At 41.9% G+C, this 14,997-nt stretch overlaps 1 protein-coding gene across 3 annotated transcripts in view; it reads left to right on the forward strand.

The window, feature by feature from the left end:
- sema6a (sema domain, transmembrane domain (TM), and cytoplasmic domain, (semaphorin) 6A) overlaps positions 1-14,997 on the forward strand; it is a 144,924-nt gene that overhangs the window by 93,898 nt on the left and 36,029 nt on the right. For all 3 annotated transcript variants that reach the window (XM_054773681.1, XM_054773682.1, XM_054773683.1), the window contains exons 10-13: positions 1,515-1,732; positions 6,319-6,450; positions 8,986-9,141; positions 13,896-14,069. In XM_054773681.1, the coding sequence (XP_054629656.1) occupies positions 1,515-1,732; positions 6,319-6,450; positions 8,986-9,141; positions 13,896-14,069 (680 nt within the window). The remainder of the gene's footprint in view (positions 1-1,514; positions 1,733-6,318; positions 6,451-8,985; positions 9,142-13,895; positions 14,070-14,997) is intronic.

Below are 14,997 nucleotides of genomic sequence, written 5' to 3' on the forward strand. Positions count from 1 at the left end.
GTTTTTACATCAAGGATTGATCTGGAAGGTAAAATATGGGTATTTGCACATGCAAATTACCGATAAGCCAGTCCACGATTTTCAGTAAGCCGACACATGACAGAATTAACTAGTAAAGCTGACGTTGACTGTTTCACCTGTTCTTTGTCATGTTTCTATAATCTTGACACACTCTCTCTCAGGGTAAGTGTGTGAAGCAGTGCGACTGTGTCAACGGAAGGTTGTGATAGGGTCTGCGTGTGTGTGTGTGTGTGTGTGTGTGTGTGTGTGTGCGTGTAGGTTTAAATGTATGTTCACTCTCACTGACACTGTTTACCCTAAGTAGCATTTTCAGGTCACCCTTTAGATTTAATGCTGTTAAGTACAAGCTGAGTATTGCTATTTACACTTCTTATGGCATGGCACTTCAAGTCTGTCAAGTGCTTTTTCAGTATTCTGTCACCACTTTCTGAATCCGATGCATGTTTATTGGTGTTCAATTCCAGAAAATTAACAGAGCCCCTTTTCATGGTATTGCCAGCAGCATTATACACACACACACAATAGCAGTTATTTACCTAACACCAGGGTGACCATATTTTGATTGCAGAAAACCAGGACTCTCGTCTCGGCAATGAGATACTCAAACGATTCTCGAAGTTTACCCATAGAAGCCTTATAATTTCAAGAATGCCTGCTCTGTATGGTTAGAAAATTGGTATATTTCAAACTACTATCTATAATCAAAGACACAAATTCCAAAGGAAGAACGTTAAAAAAATGTTACAAAATGATTACAAAAACAGAACGACACAGGATCCTGAGGTTAAATGCTTGCTCAGTTTTGGAAGTTAACCAATATTTATGAAATACGCCTTATAAAGTCACAAGAACTTGGGAATTTGAACCGCCGTCTCTGATTTTATGGGTCTTCAACTTGGCAAACGGATTAACTCTGCTTTACTTTTTTTGTTTTTGGCAAAACTAATGCAAAAGGTTGCCCACATTTGGAAGGCAAAGTGCTTGTTGTCAAAGAACTGGACAAATATTGACGATTACATCACGTCGACTAGACGGAAATTAAAGACACAACTTGCAAAGACTTGTTGCAGCTTGGGGTCAGCATCCTCCAAATTGTAATACTGCACAAGGTTGATAGTGTGATTATTTTAACTGCTATTTGCTTCTTCATTTTTTAAACACCATCCTTTCATACAGGAAGTGGCAAAAAATGTAAATGACATGTGATGGGAAAATGAATTATTGTAAGTGTCAAGATGTAAAAGTTATGGTGTGAATGAATTATCAGCAATAGACATGGGGAAGGGGTAGGATTAAATATAAGCTCTGCTTCTTCCTACTTCTTTTCAGACATGAAACTTGACTTGTTCCGCATGTCTGAAACAAATAAACATACCATACAATTCCATAGCGTGCCCTGAAGCCAGTCAATAATGACCAACCAAATTATTTCCGATTTACATTTATTTTGAAACTTTGCAAAAGAGCTGACACTGGTTTGATGCTGTGGCCAGGTGGTCTTTCCTCGGGTGGCGAGGGTTTGCAAGAACGACCGAGGCGGCTCACCTCGCGTCCTGGAGAAGCAGTGGACGTCGTTCCTCAAGTCCCGTCTGAACTGCTCCATTCCAGGCGACTCCCATTTCTACTTCAACATCCTGCAGGCCGTGACGGACGTCATTCACATCAACGGGAAGGACGTCGTGATGGCGACGTTCTCCACTCCTTACAACAGGTAGGTTTGATAGGATGAAGTTGTGGTCAAGCCACGATTAGAGATAAAAGATTGTGTATGCGTGTGTCCACTCATTAACACAATTATCAAAACAACAGCTCACCAACACGCTGACGGACTGACCTTTATTACTGTTAAAAGTGTGTGCCTCGTGGCGATGTGCACTAGGTCAACATTTACATCTCCAATCGAAACAGCCCAACTGCCCTTTTGACATGCAGGTGCTTAACCTTTTTTGTCTTTGGCACAATTTGTATTCAGAGCGGTTTTCATATTCATAGGCAGCATCTAAATTGAAAATTACCACCAAGCCATAGGGCTCGGCTGATAGCTGCGCGTATTATTTTCCATTTTATGGCTGCTTTTTAGCAGATAAGACAATTGCTTGTGACAACGCAATTGAGCATGGTTAATGGACATTTAAAGTCAACGAAGCGGCGCCTATGAAATATTCTATAAGCGCTGGTTTTGAGATGAATGTTTTGCATGTCATAGTGAAGAGAGGGAATTAGCGTGAGAGCGTTCAGACTATTGGCAGCAGCTGGGTTTATGTCATTTGATTACTGTCATTTGTAAGAGAAAACTAAGGTGACCATTTTTGCGGAACTTTGATCAACGCTAGTTCAGTATTAATTCATTTTAAAATAGATGGTATCCAACAAACTAAATTTACAAGGAAGCTCTTAAGGTTGAACACAATGAATAATGGGACGCTTGCTGACTCTAGGATTAGTCAGGTCTTCAGGGCCAAGACTCAGCCTGCAAAATGTATAAAAATGTACATTCTGGACAGAGTAGACAGATCGTTTGAAAGATTTACGTCAAGGTTGAGAAACCATCTCTGGACAGTGGGGAAGGGCGGTGACACCACTTCCTCCCCCCGCAATTCTGTCCTTACTTCCTTTCCTAAAAGATTCAATCATTTAGCCTCTAACAAATAACAAACACAACACAGCCACCTTTGACTTCAGGCATGTCCATGTCCATTGTTACAACTGAATGGAATGCCGACGAGGGTGGTTCCACTCAAACGACTGTTGCTGGCTGGCAGAGGGCCCCACTCCATTGTATGTCATGCCATGTCATTTTGCCCCACAGAAGTGAAACTGTCATTTGGGCATTCCTCTGTCTTAGGTCCTGTCCAGACAGGAATGCACCTGGGTTTTTTTTTTGCGTCCACACAGTGTCAGAATAGTCACATCCACATGGGAATGGATCACCGCAATGCAATGAAAAAGGACATATTACGTAAGGCCATAAGGACATAAGGCATATCTGCACATGGCGCTGTAAACAGACACACAGACAGAACCACGTGAAACACCATAACTACAGAAGAAGAAGGAACACATGCACGTAAGCTCTGTTGTCTTCTGCTTGCTAGACTGACTACGAAGTGAAATTACTTCTGTGAGTCCTTTTGGAGTATCAGACAAAAATTATCACGTGAATGTCGACTGGGAGTCGAAATATTCAGATATCATTTTGGCTTTTCAGCAGCAGTACACAACCCGTCACTTCTGGTCACATGACAGCGACGGGGTGGCGATGTCATCGTTCTAAGAGAGTAGTAGTTTGCTGCAACAACAAGGTGACATTGTCAGATTTTCCCACTTTGGAAGCCGTTTGAAAAAAACTATTGTTTCCGGGCACCCAGAAAGCCGTTGCTGTGTGGATGAAAGGCTGACATGATAAAATACTTCACCTTTTCGACCTGAAAACTTTCCCGGTGGATAAGCCCTTAGAGGATAAATCCTTTGGATCCTTGCCTCAACACCTCAGACTCGAGCTGTCCTATCTAGTCTTTGAACATGAACTGATGAAATGTCTTCTAAAACAACCTTTATTACTGTACAAGGCAGCTTTTTTTAAAGTACAATTTTAACATTAAACATATTAATCCCTGTAGATATTCCATCATGACAACAAATCTTGCTTGATAGGTTTTGGTCTCGCGCCCCTTTCACGCTACAGATTAAAGACGGGAATTTGGCATCTTTTTTCCAGTGCTTTTCACACCTGAAAAAATACAGGTGTGTGGACGTCCAGGGTGCCGACTGTGTGAAAGGGTATTCCACAAAGCCAGGACAGGTTTGACGTTTAACACCTGACAGTGACTTCTCATGCCCAATTGTGTTCAAAGTGATTACTGTTGCCTGACTGTAAATTATGCGTCACACGCCATTATGTGTCGCTGTATGAATGCATACACAGACACAGCAGTAGCCCAGTTTACTGGGTTCTGTGTGTAAGGCACAGGCAAATAAATCCTAGGTTTATTGTTATGTCGCTGATGCAGCAATCTGGCAGAGTTTCTGTGTGAAAGTGATAAAGGAACAGCCTCAAACTCAATTTTTGTACGATTTTGGTGTCGTACCTTCTAAATTCCGTCGTACCTCAGTCAAGCAAAATGGCTGTGGCATTTTAGTATTGTGTTTGTGCGGGAAGAACTCTGATGCCCACGTGGGGAGGACCTACAGTACAAAATCCAAACTGGAATCCAACAGGGGCCTTGTCTGCAGTCGTGACCACGCTTCCACCATGGTACCATTCTTTTTTGGATGGGTCCTCTGCAGTTTCTTGCCGTTAGTGTCCTCCATCACAAACAGTGTAACTTGCTGCCCATACCCAGTATCCAGACGACAATGTTTGCAATTTAGTATCTTATCCAACAATTAACAGCTATCGCTTTATAATGCTGCCCTTGTCTGGGCTTTTGTTTCCCCATGTCTACACCACGAACTTCACCCATGACGTAACAACCCGATCAATCTGAAACACACGCCACCATGAAAGAAAGCTTGTTAGTTTCCTATTTCCGAGCAATGTGACTCAGCAATATGCTATGCATTGAATTTCGAAGGCAGACAGCTGCTATCACAAGACAGGATCCCCCCCGTTAAATGAATAGCATTAACAAAATAATCTGTTGTCCATCACAGTGGGCTCGTGATGAACTTTGATGCCTCGAGGCTTTTTGGAGCGATGGAGGAGAGGGATTGTGTCCTCATAGGACTTGGCAACCACTGGATGCTTCCCAGCTACCACATTTAATAACACATGGCTAAATATAGGGGACATAAATCAAAGAGCCCTTTGTGAAAACAGTAATCAGATTCATAACCTTACACTAATGATCCATGTCATTGGTGTCAGTGGTGTGGCATAGGTTTCCAGCTCCTGGGGTGAGTCAAATATTTCGCCACTAGCCAGTGTAGAGCCCTTTTTTAGACTGATAGACCCAAAGTAATCTTAAGACTAAATGCTATTCCTTAAAGGGATAGTTCAGATTTTTGTTGTATGACATCCCCATCAGCAATGTAGTCCATTAACAGCAACTTAGCCCCCGACTCGGTGCCCTTTTTTGAGGCGGCATATCTGTTTCCCGATATTAGTGCATGTGTGAATGTATGAATGAGAGGAATTAACTGAAATTTCTTTGTAGAAAGGAGCTTTATGAAAGTAAGTACATTTACTTGTATTCGTTTACAGCGCAGCCTTCACCCATCCAATATGGCGGCGGCGCTGACGTACGGCTCAGCGCTCGATGCGCCGTCTATCTATGTCTATGCCTATGAATGCTACATAGCCATTTCGACTGCTATATTAGTGGTACTCAGGTTATGTAACTATTGTGGAATGATGTGGAATTATCTTTGTTGCCACATTGAATATAATTATGATATCAACTACTTTGATTACCTGTAAACTTTGAAAATGTGAATGTGAAATACTAATCATTAATATTTACAATAGTATTTCAAAGTTGACCGGTTCAATTTTATATAAATATGTTTTATAGAAAGAGGTAGATCATTTTGATTTGTAACTTGCGTGCTGAAAAGTGCGTGCACACGTGATATAGATGTAAAACGTACATAAATACGTACTCATCTGTTTGTTTTAATAAATATAGTAAATATTTATCTTTTCTATATTTATAGTACGAGGTAGCTCTTTCGGACTTGGTCTTTTTAAAAGTAGCTCGCAGCCTGAAAAAGTGTGAGCACCCCTGTTGTAAGATCTCAAAGTTGAAAGAATATCATTTGAGCCTATAAAATAAACAGTGCTTTTGCTTTGACATGGGGTTAATAATGTCTGTAATCTTGGAGAAGATCGCTTGGAAACTGCAACCAGTGCTCCAATTCAGCTGAACTTAAGTACATAGGATTTGGTCTGTGTGGTTCCAAATCCCTGTGGGGTCTACAGTGACTCACTGGTGAGATGTAATTGACTTTAAAACCAATAAGAAGTAGGGCAGAGCTGTTAATGTTAAGCCACCTACACACCGTGATAAAATATCACATTTATTTATAACATGTAAAATGATGTGTTCTAAAATATGGCTTGAGTGTAGTTTGTTTAAACGCCAGTTAGAGAGCATATATTTAATATACATAAAGTATAATAATTTGATATTACATTTTTACAATGACTTGTGAACGTTGATAATGTTTCACATTCAGCCATCTTTTGAGATTTCAAATGTTTTTCTGCCTCCTGGTGATAGTCTGTCCTTGGCAAAGGTGGATCTTTGATGTGTTCATTCATTCATTTGGTTTTGTTGTTTTTGTGTGCAATGGCAGTATTCCAGGCTCGGCGGTGTGTGCCTATGACATGGCGGAGGTGGCCAACACGTTCACAGGGCGCTTCAAAGAGCAAAAATCCCCCGACTCTACCTGGACGCCTTTTCCCGAGGAGAAGGTTCCCAAGCCAAGGTACCACTGTAGCTAATTAACCAGTGCACACATACATAAACACACACACACACACACACACACACACACACACACACACAGGCGACTGAGGGAAATTTAGAGGTATTTTGGTGATTTTGGCTGCAGGAATGTACAAGAACTACACAGTTGATTGCCACAAACAGAAAAATGCCATTTCACTTACGGTGTAAAGCCCCAAGATTGCATTGTAGATTAATGTTTGAAGTTGTGGTTTCCATGAATTATATCACCCCTCCCCCCCGTACAGGCCGCCAAAGAGGAGCTCAGCATTGACAAATGAAGATCATTTTACAGATGGCCGCCTAATTCCACAAATGCTGGAGTCTGATCAGTCTCCTATCTAGTGCTCTCTAATTAGCCAGCAAAGAGCTACTCATTTCTTCTTGCCACAATTTGCTACAAAGAACAGGTCCAAAGTACAGTCGTTGTGCTTCTCAGCCGTGTGTGTGTGGTGGTTCTTACATTCGGATGAAGAGGCGGTTCATCAGCAGCAAACATGCGTAGGTGCGTAGGTGCGAGCTAAACCTTTGGTCGGACAAAGATCAGACAGCCACATGGCTGTTTTTGCTGTGATTTATTTCATTTCATGTGCCGGGAGACCATACGGCTGGTTCAATGGCACCCGTAGGTCCAGGCCCCAGCAGCAGCAGAAGGTTCCTCCATGTGTTAGCCTGCCTCTCTAAGCATTTACACGGTACTCGTACTTAAGAAGTGTCTGTTTCCGTTCTGCTCCCCATATGTTGGCAAACATAAATGAAGCTATACATCGCAGAGAAGCCTCGAGTACTTGTTACCACCCCCTTCATTGAGAATCACTGAATGCTTGCGCAAATGCTGCCTCCTTTGTAGCATCAATGATCAATATGTATCTTATAGTTAATACAGAGTTGTGAGATCATTGGGAAATCAATGTGAGTAAATTAATTTGACGCCTATATTCAAGTTGTGTGATTTAGAATATTTTGTCATTTTGCTTTGCCAACTCTCCCTGTCCTTCCTCTGTTGTGTGATGCAACAGAACCATCCATCTACCCTAAGTGCCTAAGAAAACAACCATAAGCATAACTGGTTTTTGACACATTTTTTCAAGGTTTTAATTGACAAATGATAGCGTCCCATAAATTCTGCCAAGCAACAAGACGCAGCAAAAGCCCAAGAAAGTAATTGGATCAGTTATGTAGATAACCTGCACTATGAATATAATTTTGTTTCATTTTTGAGGGTTTTGATATTTTTCAAATTTTAGCTTTTTTTTGTCCGTGTAGTATAGTAAACTTCAGAAAGCTACCTACCGCTTTTTTTTATCAAAAAGTACAAAATATTACATTTTAAAAAACAAATCCTGTTTTTGCTAAGATGATCAGACAATTGCTTATCAATGGTACTGGTGAAGGGCCGCACGGTGGCATGTTGGCCACACAGGCAGGAGATCGGGAAGATCTAGGCTCGATTCTCCGTGCGTGGTTTTCTCCAGGTTTCCTCCCCCATTCCAAAAACATGCGTGTTAGGTTAATTGGTGACTCTAAATTGTCCATAGGTATGAATGTGAGGGTGAATGGTTGTTTGTCTATATGTGCCGGCGACCAGTCCAGGTGTCTCGCCCGAAGTCAGCTGGGATAGGCTCCAGCATACCCGTCTATTATTATCATCTAGTGAGGATAAGCGGCATAGAAGATGGATGGATGGTACTGGTGAATTAATGCCGTTCAGCACCACACTGTAACACAGGAATCTTGGACCAATTTCCAGTTAGCAATCGAATAGTGCTTTGCTTAAGTATAACTTGACTGTCTGCGTTCTTCACAGGTCATCACATAGTTAACGGCCCATAATATCATATGTTTGAGTTCATACATTGCTGTTGCTGGGCCCTTGTGCGTGTTTGCCATCTTACCTACATTCAGTTGCCAGCTGGCTAATAGTTCTGAGAGCGGGTGTGGATTTTACGGCGTGGCGCCATATCAAAGACTTTGCTGTAAAAGTGTTTTACAAGCTCTCGGAGGTGAGATGCCCGCAAAGGGGAAGTGCTATCAAAAGCAGCTTCTCTTTTACTGCCATTCTCACCTTCTCTCTGTAAAGATATCACAAAGATAGAATGTCACTTGATCCTGTAAGCAAAGTGAATTGAATACCCCCTGTCCTTGGTGTTGGTTAAAGCCAGGCACAATGTAATTAGATTCATTATTTTACAACTCCATCGGATCATGCTAATATGTCAGATATATTGAAAGCAACTCTGTGAGTACACTGAACTAGAATGGCGCTTTACCAAGGACCTGGTAACAAATGTCATGGACCACTGTGTCTTACTGTGTGACAATCGAGCCATACTATTTTTAATTCTGGTTATATCATAACTCAAACAGCAAAAAGACCAGCCAGACTCCACCAGTGAAAGGGATGGGGTTTGCCATTTGAATACTGAATTGAGGGGGACTCAAAACAATACTTCTTGCTATGCTAAACCTACTCTTTAATTGTTGTTTTTGCTTTTATTCTGCTCTCCTTTCTCAGGCCTGGCAACTGCGCTGGTGCGCCATCTATGGAGAGGTACAAGGTGTCCAATGAGTTTCCCGACGACACGCTTAACTTCATCAAGATGCATCCCCTGATGGATGAGGCGGTGCCCTCCATCGCCAACCGACCCTGGTTCCTCAAGACCATGGTTCGGTAAGTAATACACTCTCCAAAATGCATTGTTGTTATCTGAGCCTCTTCAGGAGAGGCACAATAATTAAGTGAAGTGCTACTCTGAGAGTCAGGTTCATTAAAACGCAGCGGTGCGACACCGCGGGCCAGCTGGTGACCTGTTTTCACTGTAATGAGTGGCACTATTCTTTCATTCTCCCGCACACAACCTCATAACAGTGGGATAAAGACACAGTCTAGATTTCCTTTGAGTTAGGTAAGACAGATGATGTTCAAACATACACTTAGCACAACTATTTAGCGTCAGATGTCTCCTCATTGGATATGTTTACATGAACAGCAGGGTTGTATTCAACAAAGGCTGAATACAGTATGTTGATGGTAACTGATTACAAGGATAGCAATAGGTCAACCAGTCTACTGTATATTAGTAACTTTAGCCTTTTAACTGCTGAGCAGCCAGGACAGAGATGGGTGTACCACTGTTGCTGCTACAATCATTTCCGATTCTGTGGTCATGACACCTTTCCTCTTTGCCGTCACTGGTGTCCTTGTGTGGTGGCATCAACTGCACCGAAAAAGCAAAACACACTTAGAATTTCACGAGATATGGGAAAATCTTGCGTTATTTGCTGACGACCGGTGCAATATGCTGATGCCGCATACTGTATGATGACAGTACTTTTAACTTTTAAGGCATATTGTTCATCAACATTTAGCTGTTTTTCCAAATTGTGCGACCAAACACACTTTTAGGGTTCACTGTGTCGTGATACGGTGAAGGCAATACTCAGAATAAGGCTCTGCTGTGTGATTTTTTTAACCTAAGGTTTCTAAACAAACTCGTCGTAATGTGGGTATTTGGATCATCAAACATTTGAGTTAAATGGAATATTCAAAAACATGTGGTTTTTAGAGGTTATTGTTCTCTTGCTAAATGTAAACACCATGTACTGTACTATAGATCTATAGGACCATTCAAATCTCTCCAAAGAGAGCACACCCTCAGTCCCAAGTTTTCGCTCTTATTCTAATGATAAAAAGTTAGGTCTACAAGTGCTTGTCAGAGCGAAGACAGGCCCCACTGGTGAGCAGATGAGCCACATAAAGAATTCGTCCTGGTGTTTTGCAAGTTACCATCATCCTCATCGCACGTCTTTGCCGTGGTCTGACCTACATACTGCCATGGCTCAGTTTAGAATATGAGCAGTTATCATCAAGGTTAGAACTGCCAGGCCTCTTTTCATCACTCTTCGGTTTTACATAATCAGTGTTTTATTTCATTAGAAATGAACAGCACAGCTTCGCATGCAAGTCGGCATCAGCAGTTAAAAGCGTTACGTAAGCTGAAAAAGAAGCATTTTCGTGGAGGCATATGCAGCGAGGAGAGGGGGCGCTTTTATGATACCTGTCAGCGACTCTTTGTGGAATACTAAATTTAGGATGAAGAAGTCAACTGGAAACTTGCAGTACTAGAGTTTGAGCTCCCTTTGACCCTGAGGAGTACAGTGTTCCCTCGCTCCATCACGGTTCACTTTTTTTAGTGCAATTGTAGTGCTTTTTTTTTTTATTATTTTTTTTACAGCGTATGAACGTTGGCCCTTTAAGAAGAATTACATTGTGGGAAGTTGAGTGTTATATTTCTGTAGGCGAAGGTGTCTCTATTCTCTCTCTTCTGTCTGCACCACCCATTGTCTTCTGCGTCCTGATTGGCTGTAGGCCGTTGTCAATCAATGTCCTTCGCGCCGTCTCTTTGTGGCTCACAAACTCACTAACCGTGTGAGCTGCTTCCTAACCGCCAAAACTGTAAACAATAGAAGAAACAGAAAAAGCTCGCCACGTGTGACTCTGGACGCTGTATGGTTGCAAATTCTCTCCCCAACAAAACCCACAATGTCTACGAAATGTTCTGCCCCCCCAAAGGCAGAGGAAGCCAGCCATCACACAAAAAGTTGGACTTCTGGACATGCTGAACGAAGGCAGAAGTTACGTAGCCGTAGGGTGTCATTATGCTACAGCTGACGAAATTTGAACTTTGACAGTCTTTACACAAGAGAGAAATGTGAGAAAATGTTAATGCCCGTCTGAGAAAAGTGTATAAAGTGTATGGTGAGGGGTTTTATAGCCTAAAAACATGTATAATAATTGTAAAAAAAAATGAAGTTGTACTGTACGTCCTACCATGCAGCTTTTGGGCCCTGGGACCTCTGCTGGCTGAGCAGGATAAACGAGGAAGGAAGTACTCTAAGGATTCTCCTATCAATGAAAACAACAAAACATGTCCTTGAGATTCTCCTCTTCTTTCCCCCAAATCAAAACCCAAATCCCGATGATGCCAGCCTTGGCTCCCCTGTTGATGCTTGAATATATCAGAACCACATGTACTCTTCAGACTGCTGTTATTGTTGATTTGATAAAGCTTGCCAAGCAGGTTAAGAGACATTTACAGTGGTGTGAAAAGTGTTTTCCCCTTCCTGATTTATGATATTTTTTTGCCTGTTTGTCACACTTTAATGTTTCAGATCATCAAAGAAATGTAAATATTAGTCAATGACAACACAACTGAACACAAAATGCAGTTTTCAAATGAAACTTTTTATTACTATGGGAGAAAGAAAACCCAAACCTACATGGCCCCGTGGTTGGGCCACCCTTAGGCCTCAGGTCAGGACTTTGACTAGGCCACTCCAAAGTCTTCATTTTGTTTTTCTTCAGCCATTCAGAGATGGACTTGCTGGTGTGTTTCATGGATCATTGTCCCGCTGCAGGAACCAAGTTTGTTCCAGTTTGAAGTCACAAACAGATGGCCGGACATTTTCCTGTCTCCAGCAAAACAACCCCAGACCATCACACTACCACCCCCATATTTTACTGTTGGTATGATGTTCTTTTTGTGAAATGCGGCATTACTTTTAAGGGACACACACCTTCCAAAAAGTTCAACTTTTGTCTCGTCAGACCAGATTATTTTCCCAAAGGTCTTGGGGATCATCATAATGTCTGGCAAAATTGATATTCGTTTTGCTCAGCAGTGGAAGTCCGTCTTGGAATTCTGCCATGCAGGCCGTTTTTGTCCAGTGTCTTTCTCATGGTGGAGTCATGAACACTGACCTTAACTGAGGCAAGTGAGGACTGCAGTTTTTTGGATGTTGTTGTGGGGTCTTTTGTGACCTCTTGGATGAGTCATTGCTGCACACTTGGGGTCATTTTGGTTGGCCGGTCACTCCTGGAAAGGTTCACCACTGTCGCATGTTTTCGCCATTTGTTGATAATGGCTCTCACTGTGGTTTGCTGTAGTCCCAAAGATTTACAAATGGCTTTATAACCTTTTCCAGACTGACAGATCTGAATTACTTTCTTTATGGGCGGGGGGGGGGGGGGGGGGGGGGGGGGCAATCACTTTTTCCACACAGGGCCATGGAGGTTTGGATTTTTTTTTTCCCCCTTGATAATAAACAAAAGTTTCATTTAAAAATTGCATTTTGTGTTCACTTGTTTTGTCATTGACTGGTATGTAAATTTGTTGGATGATCTGAAACATTTAAGTGTGACAAACATGCAAAAAAAAAGAAATCAGGAAGGGGGCAGGCACTTTTTCACACCAGTGTAGATCTAGTGCTTGAAACGCATGGTTAAGGGGATGTGGCATTCTTTTACTAAAACATAATTCTAAATTGAGATTAACATTTAATGTGGCCAAAATCATTTTCTGCCTTCTGTTTTCAGCAGAATGTACATTTTCCAAGTACACACACATGTGTGAGGCTGTATTTGTAAGGCCACACATCTTACATTTGAGTTTAATTTAATTGAAAACTCATGAAATAGGCATTTGCATAATGCAGTTTATAGTAATTAGCACACTCAAGTATTTTGTACATATCTATTGGAAAAGGGGCATAGGTGGTGCTTATTTGAATCATTCTCCTTGCAGGAGTCATCTGACATGTTTTTTCTGACACAATCAAAGAGATTATTTGGGCCCTGCTGTTACCAATCCTCCTGGAGACATTTGAGTTGCCTGATGAAAGGCAGGCTGATTGATCTAGCTAGTGCTAAATGAACTCTGCACGCCATCTCTGAAATCGGTTCAGGAGAAAGAGGTGAGCGGTGAAAACTTGCAATTTGTATTCCCTGTTGGGCTTCGTGAATTAACTCTTTGTTTTATCTGGCAATATCAATATGTTGCAAATGAAGTCTTGTGTGCTTTGATTGTGGTGAGAGAACCTCGATCTGAACCTGCTGGCATATGAATACTTTACATGCGTGCAAGGGAGCCAAATCATAGAATGACTGTAATGCGATCACTCCTCACCAATTCTTAATGATAACTGCCACCTTTCATAATAGAAATGAATACAAAGACTCCACAAAGTGTACATATAAAGTCTGAACACACGGCATGCTCGCACAAAAAAACGTGCCATTTAATGAATGCGATTGCTCCTCCTGAGTCGAAGTCCCAAATAGAAATAAACAGACGAAATAGAAATAAACACAACGATCACAAAGTCATGAAAACTGCAATAATAGACAGGTGCGACCCTTCTTCCTGCTTACATTCTTGCAACCAATAGGAGAAGAGAGAGATGGCATATGGTTTGTTGAGATGCATTTTGGGTACCTTGGATTTTTTTTTTTTGTTACCAGTTGAAAAGAAACTCAACTAGAGGGTAAACTGGCCAAGCTTACAAACCCATCTACTTATTGGAACGTGTTTGCGTGAAAGCAAAGCCTAAGTCGCAAACCCAAAGTGTCTGTATTTTGTGTTTCAGCTATCGTCTGACACGCATTGTGGTGGACAGCGAGGCCGGTCCCCATAAGAACCACACTGTGGTCTTCCTGGGATCTGAGAAAGGCATCATCCTCAAGTTCCTCGCTAAGATGAACAACGGCTTCCTCAATGACAGTTTGTTCCTGGAGGAGCTCAACGTCTACAATCCTGACAAGTACGTTTCCTAATTTTAAGCATCTTGCAAACACATGGATACTGTTGTTTAAATAGTGCTCATATATAATTTCATATACGTGAAGTATAACAGGTCTGTTACCCTGACCCAAGTTCTACAGTACACACAGCCAAGCAGATGGCTACTCTATCATTTGAAAGAGTTTCATCAGGTTACACTCTGCCTAACCACAGCTTTTAAATTAAAGACATCAACCCCCAAGGCCCTGGATAACGTAGCGCTGTGGTCAGTGACCACAGCAGAGCCCAGCTCCTCCAAAACTCATGGCTGATTAAAGGAAACACACATGCACACACTCACATTGAGGTCTGTCTTCAGAGCCAGACCCCGTGAGATGGCTCTAATACATTACATGGCTGCCAGTGCATGCACAGATGTCTGTGTGTGTTATGTATGGCCGCTGACAGAATGAAGCGTCATTGTGTACTCAGCCTATGAAAGTCAAATCCAGCCACATTTTGACCCAGCCAAGGCAAATGTTTAGTGGTGGGGTAATGGATGCGGATGAATGACCAGCAGTACTCAGAGAGTGGGGGAGAAATAACAGAGGCAAACATCATAGAGAAGTCATGGAAATAAGTAGCGTGTATTGTTGTCTTAGGCTATTTTTAAAACATTTTCCCCAGTTCAGGGTGAAAAAAGTCTGCACATTTTGTGCGCAAATTGTAACTGTATGGCTAATCAGAAGCCTGAAGAAAGTCATTTTTGGAAAAGGCACTATAACAACTATTATTATGTTCCGACTATAAAAATGGCCCTCAGTAGAACAGACCTTAACCAAGGCTGAACAGTCATGTCCCAGCATGTCCATTTGAATCGGTTGATTAAACATCATGAGAAACTAGCAACACTGTTCCATAGGGGTGTCACGAGACACCGGCCTCATGAGACGAGACGAGAACGGGAC

The sequence above is a fragment of the Dunckerocampus dactyliophorus genome, chromosome 4 (genome assembly GCF_027744805.1).
Source record: "Dunckerocampus dactyliophorus isolate RoL2022-P2 chromosome 4, RoL_Ddac_1.1, whole genome shotgun sequence".
NCBI classification, from domain to species: Eukaryota; Metazoa; Chordata; class Actinopteri; order Syngnathiformes; family Syngnathidae; genus Dunckerocampus; species Dunckerocampus dactyliophorus.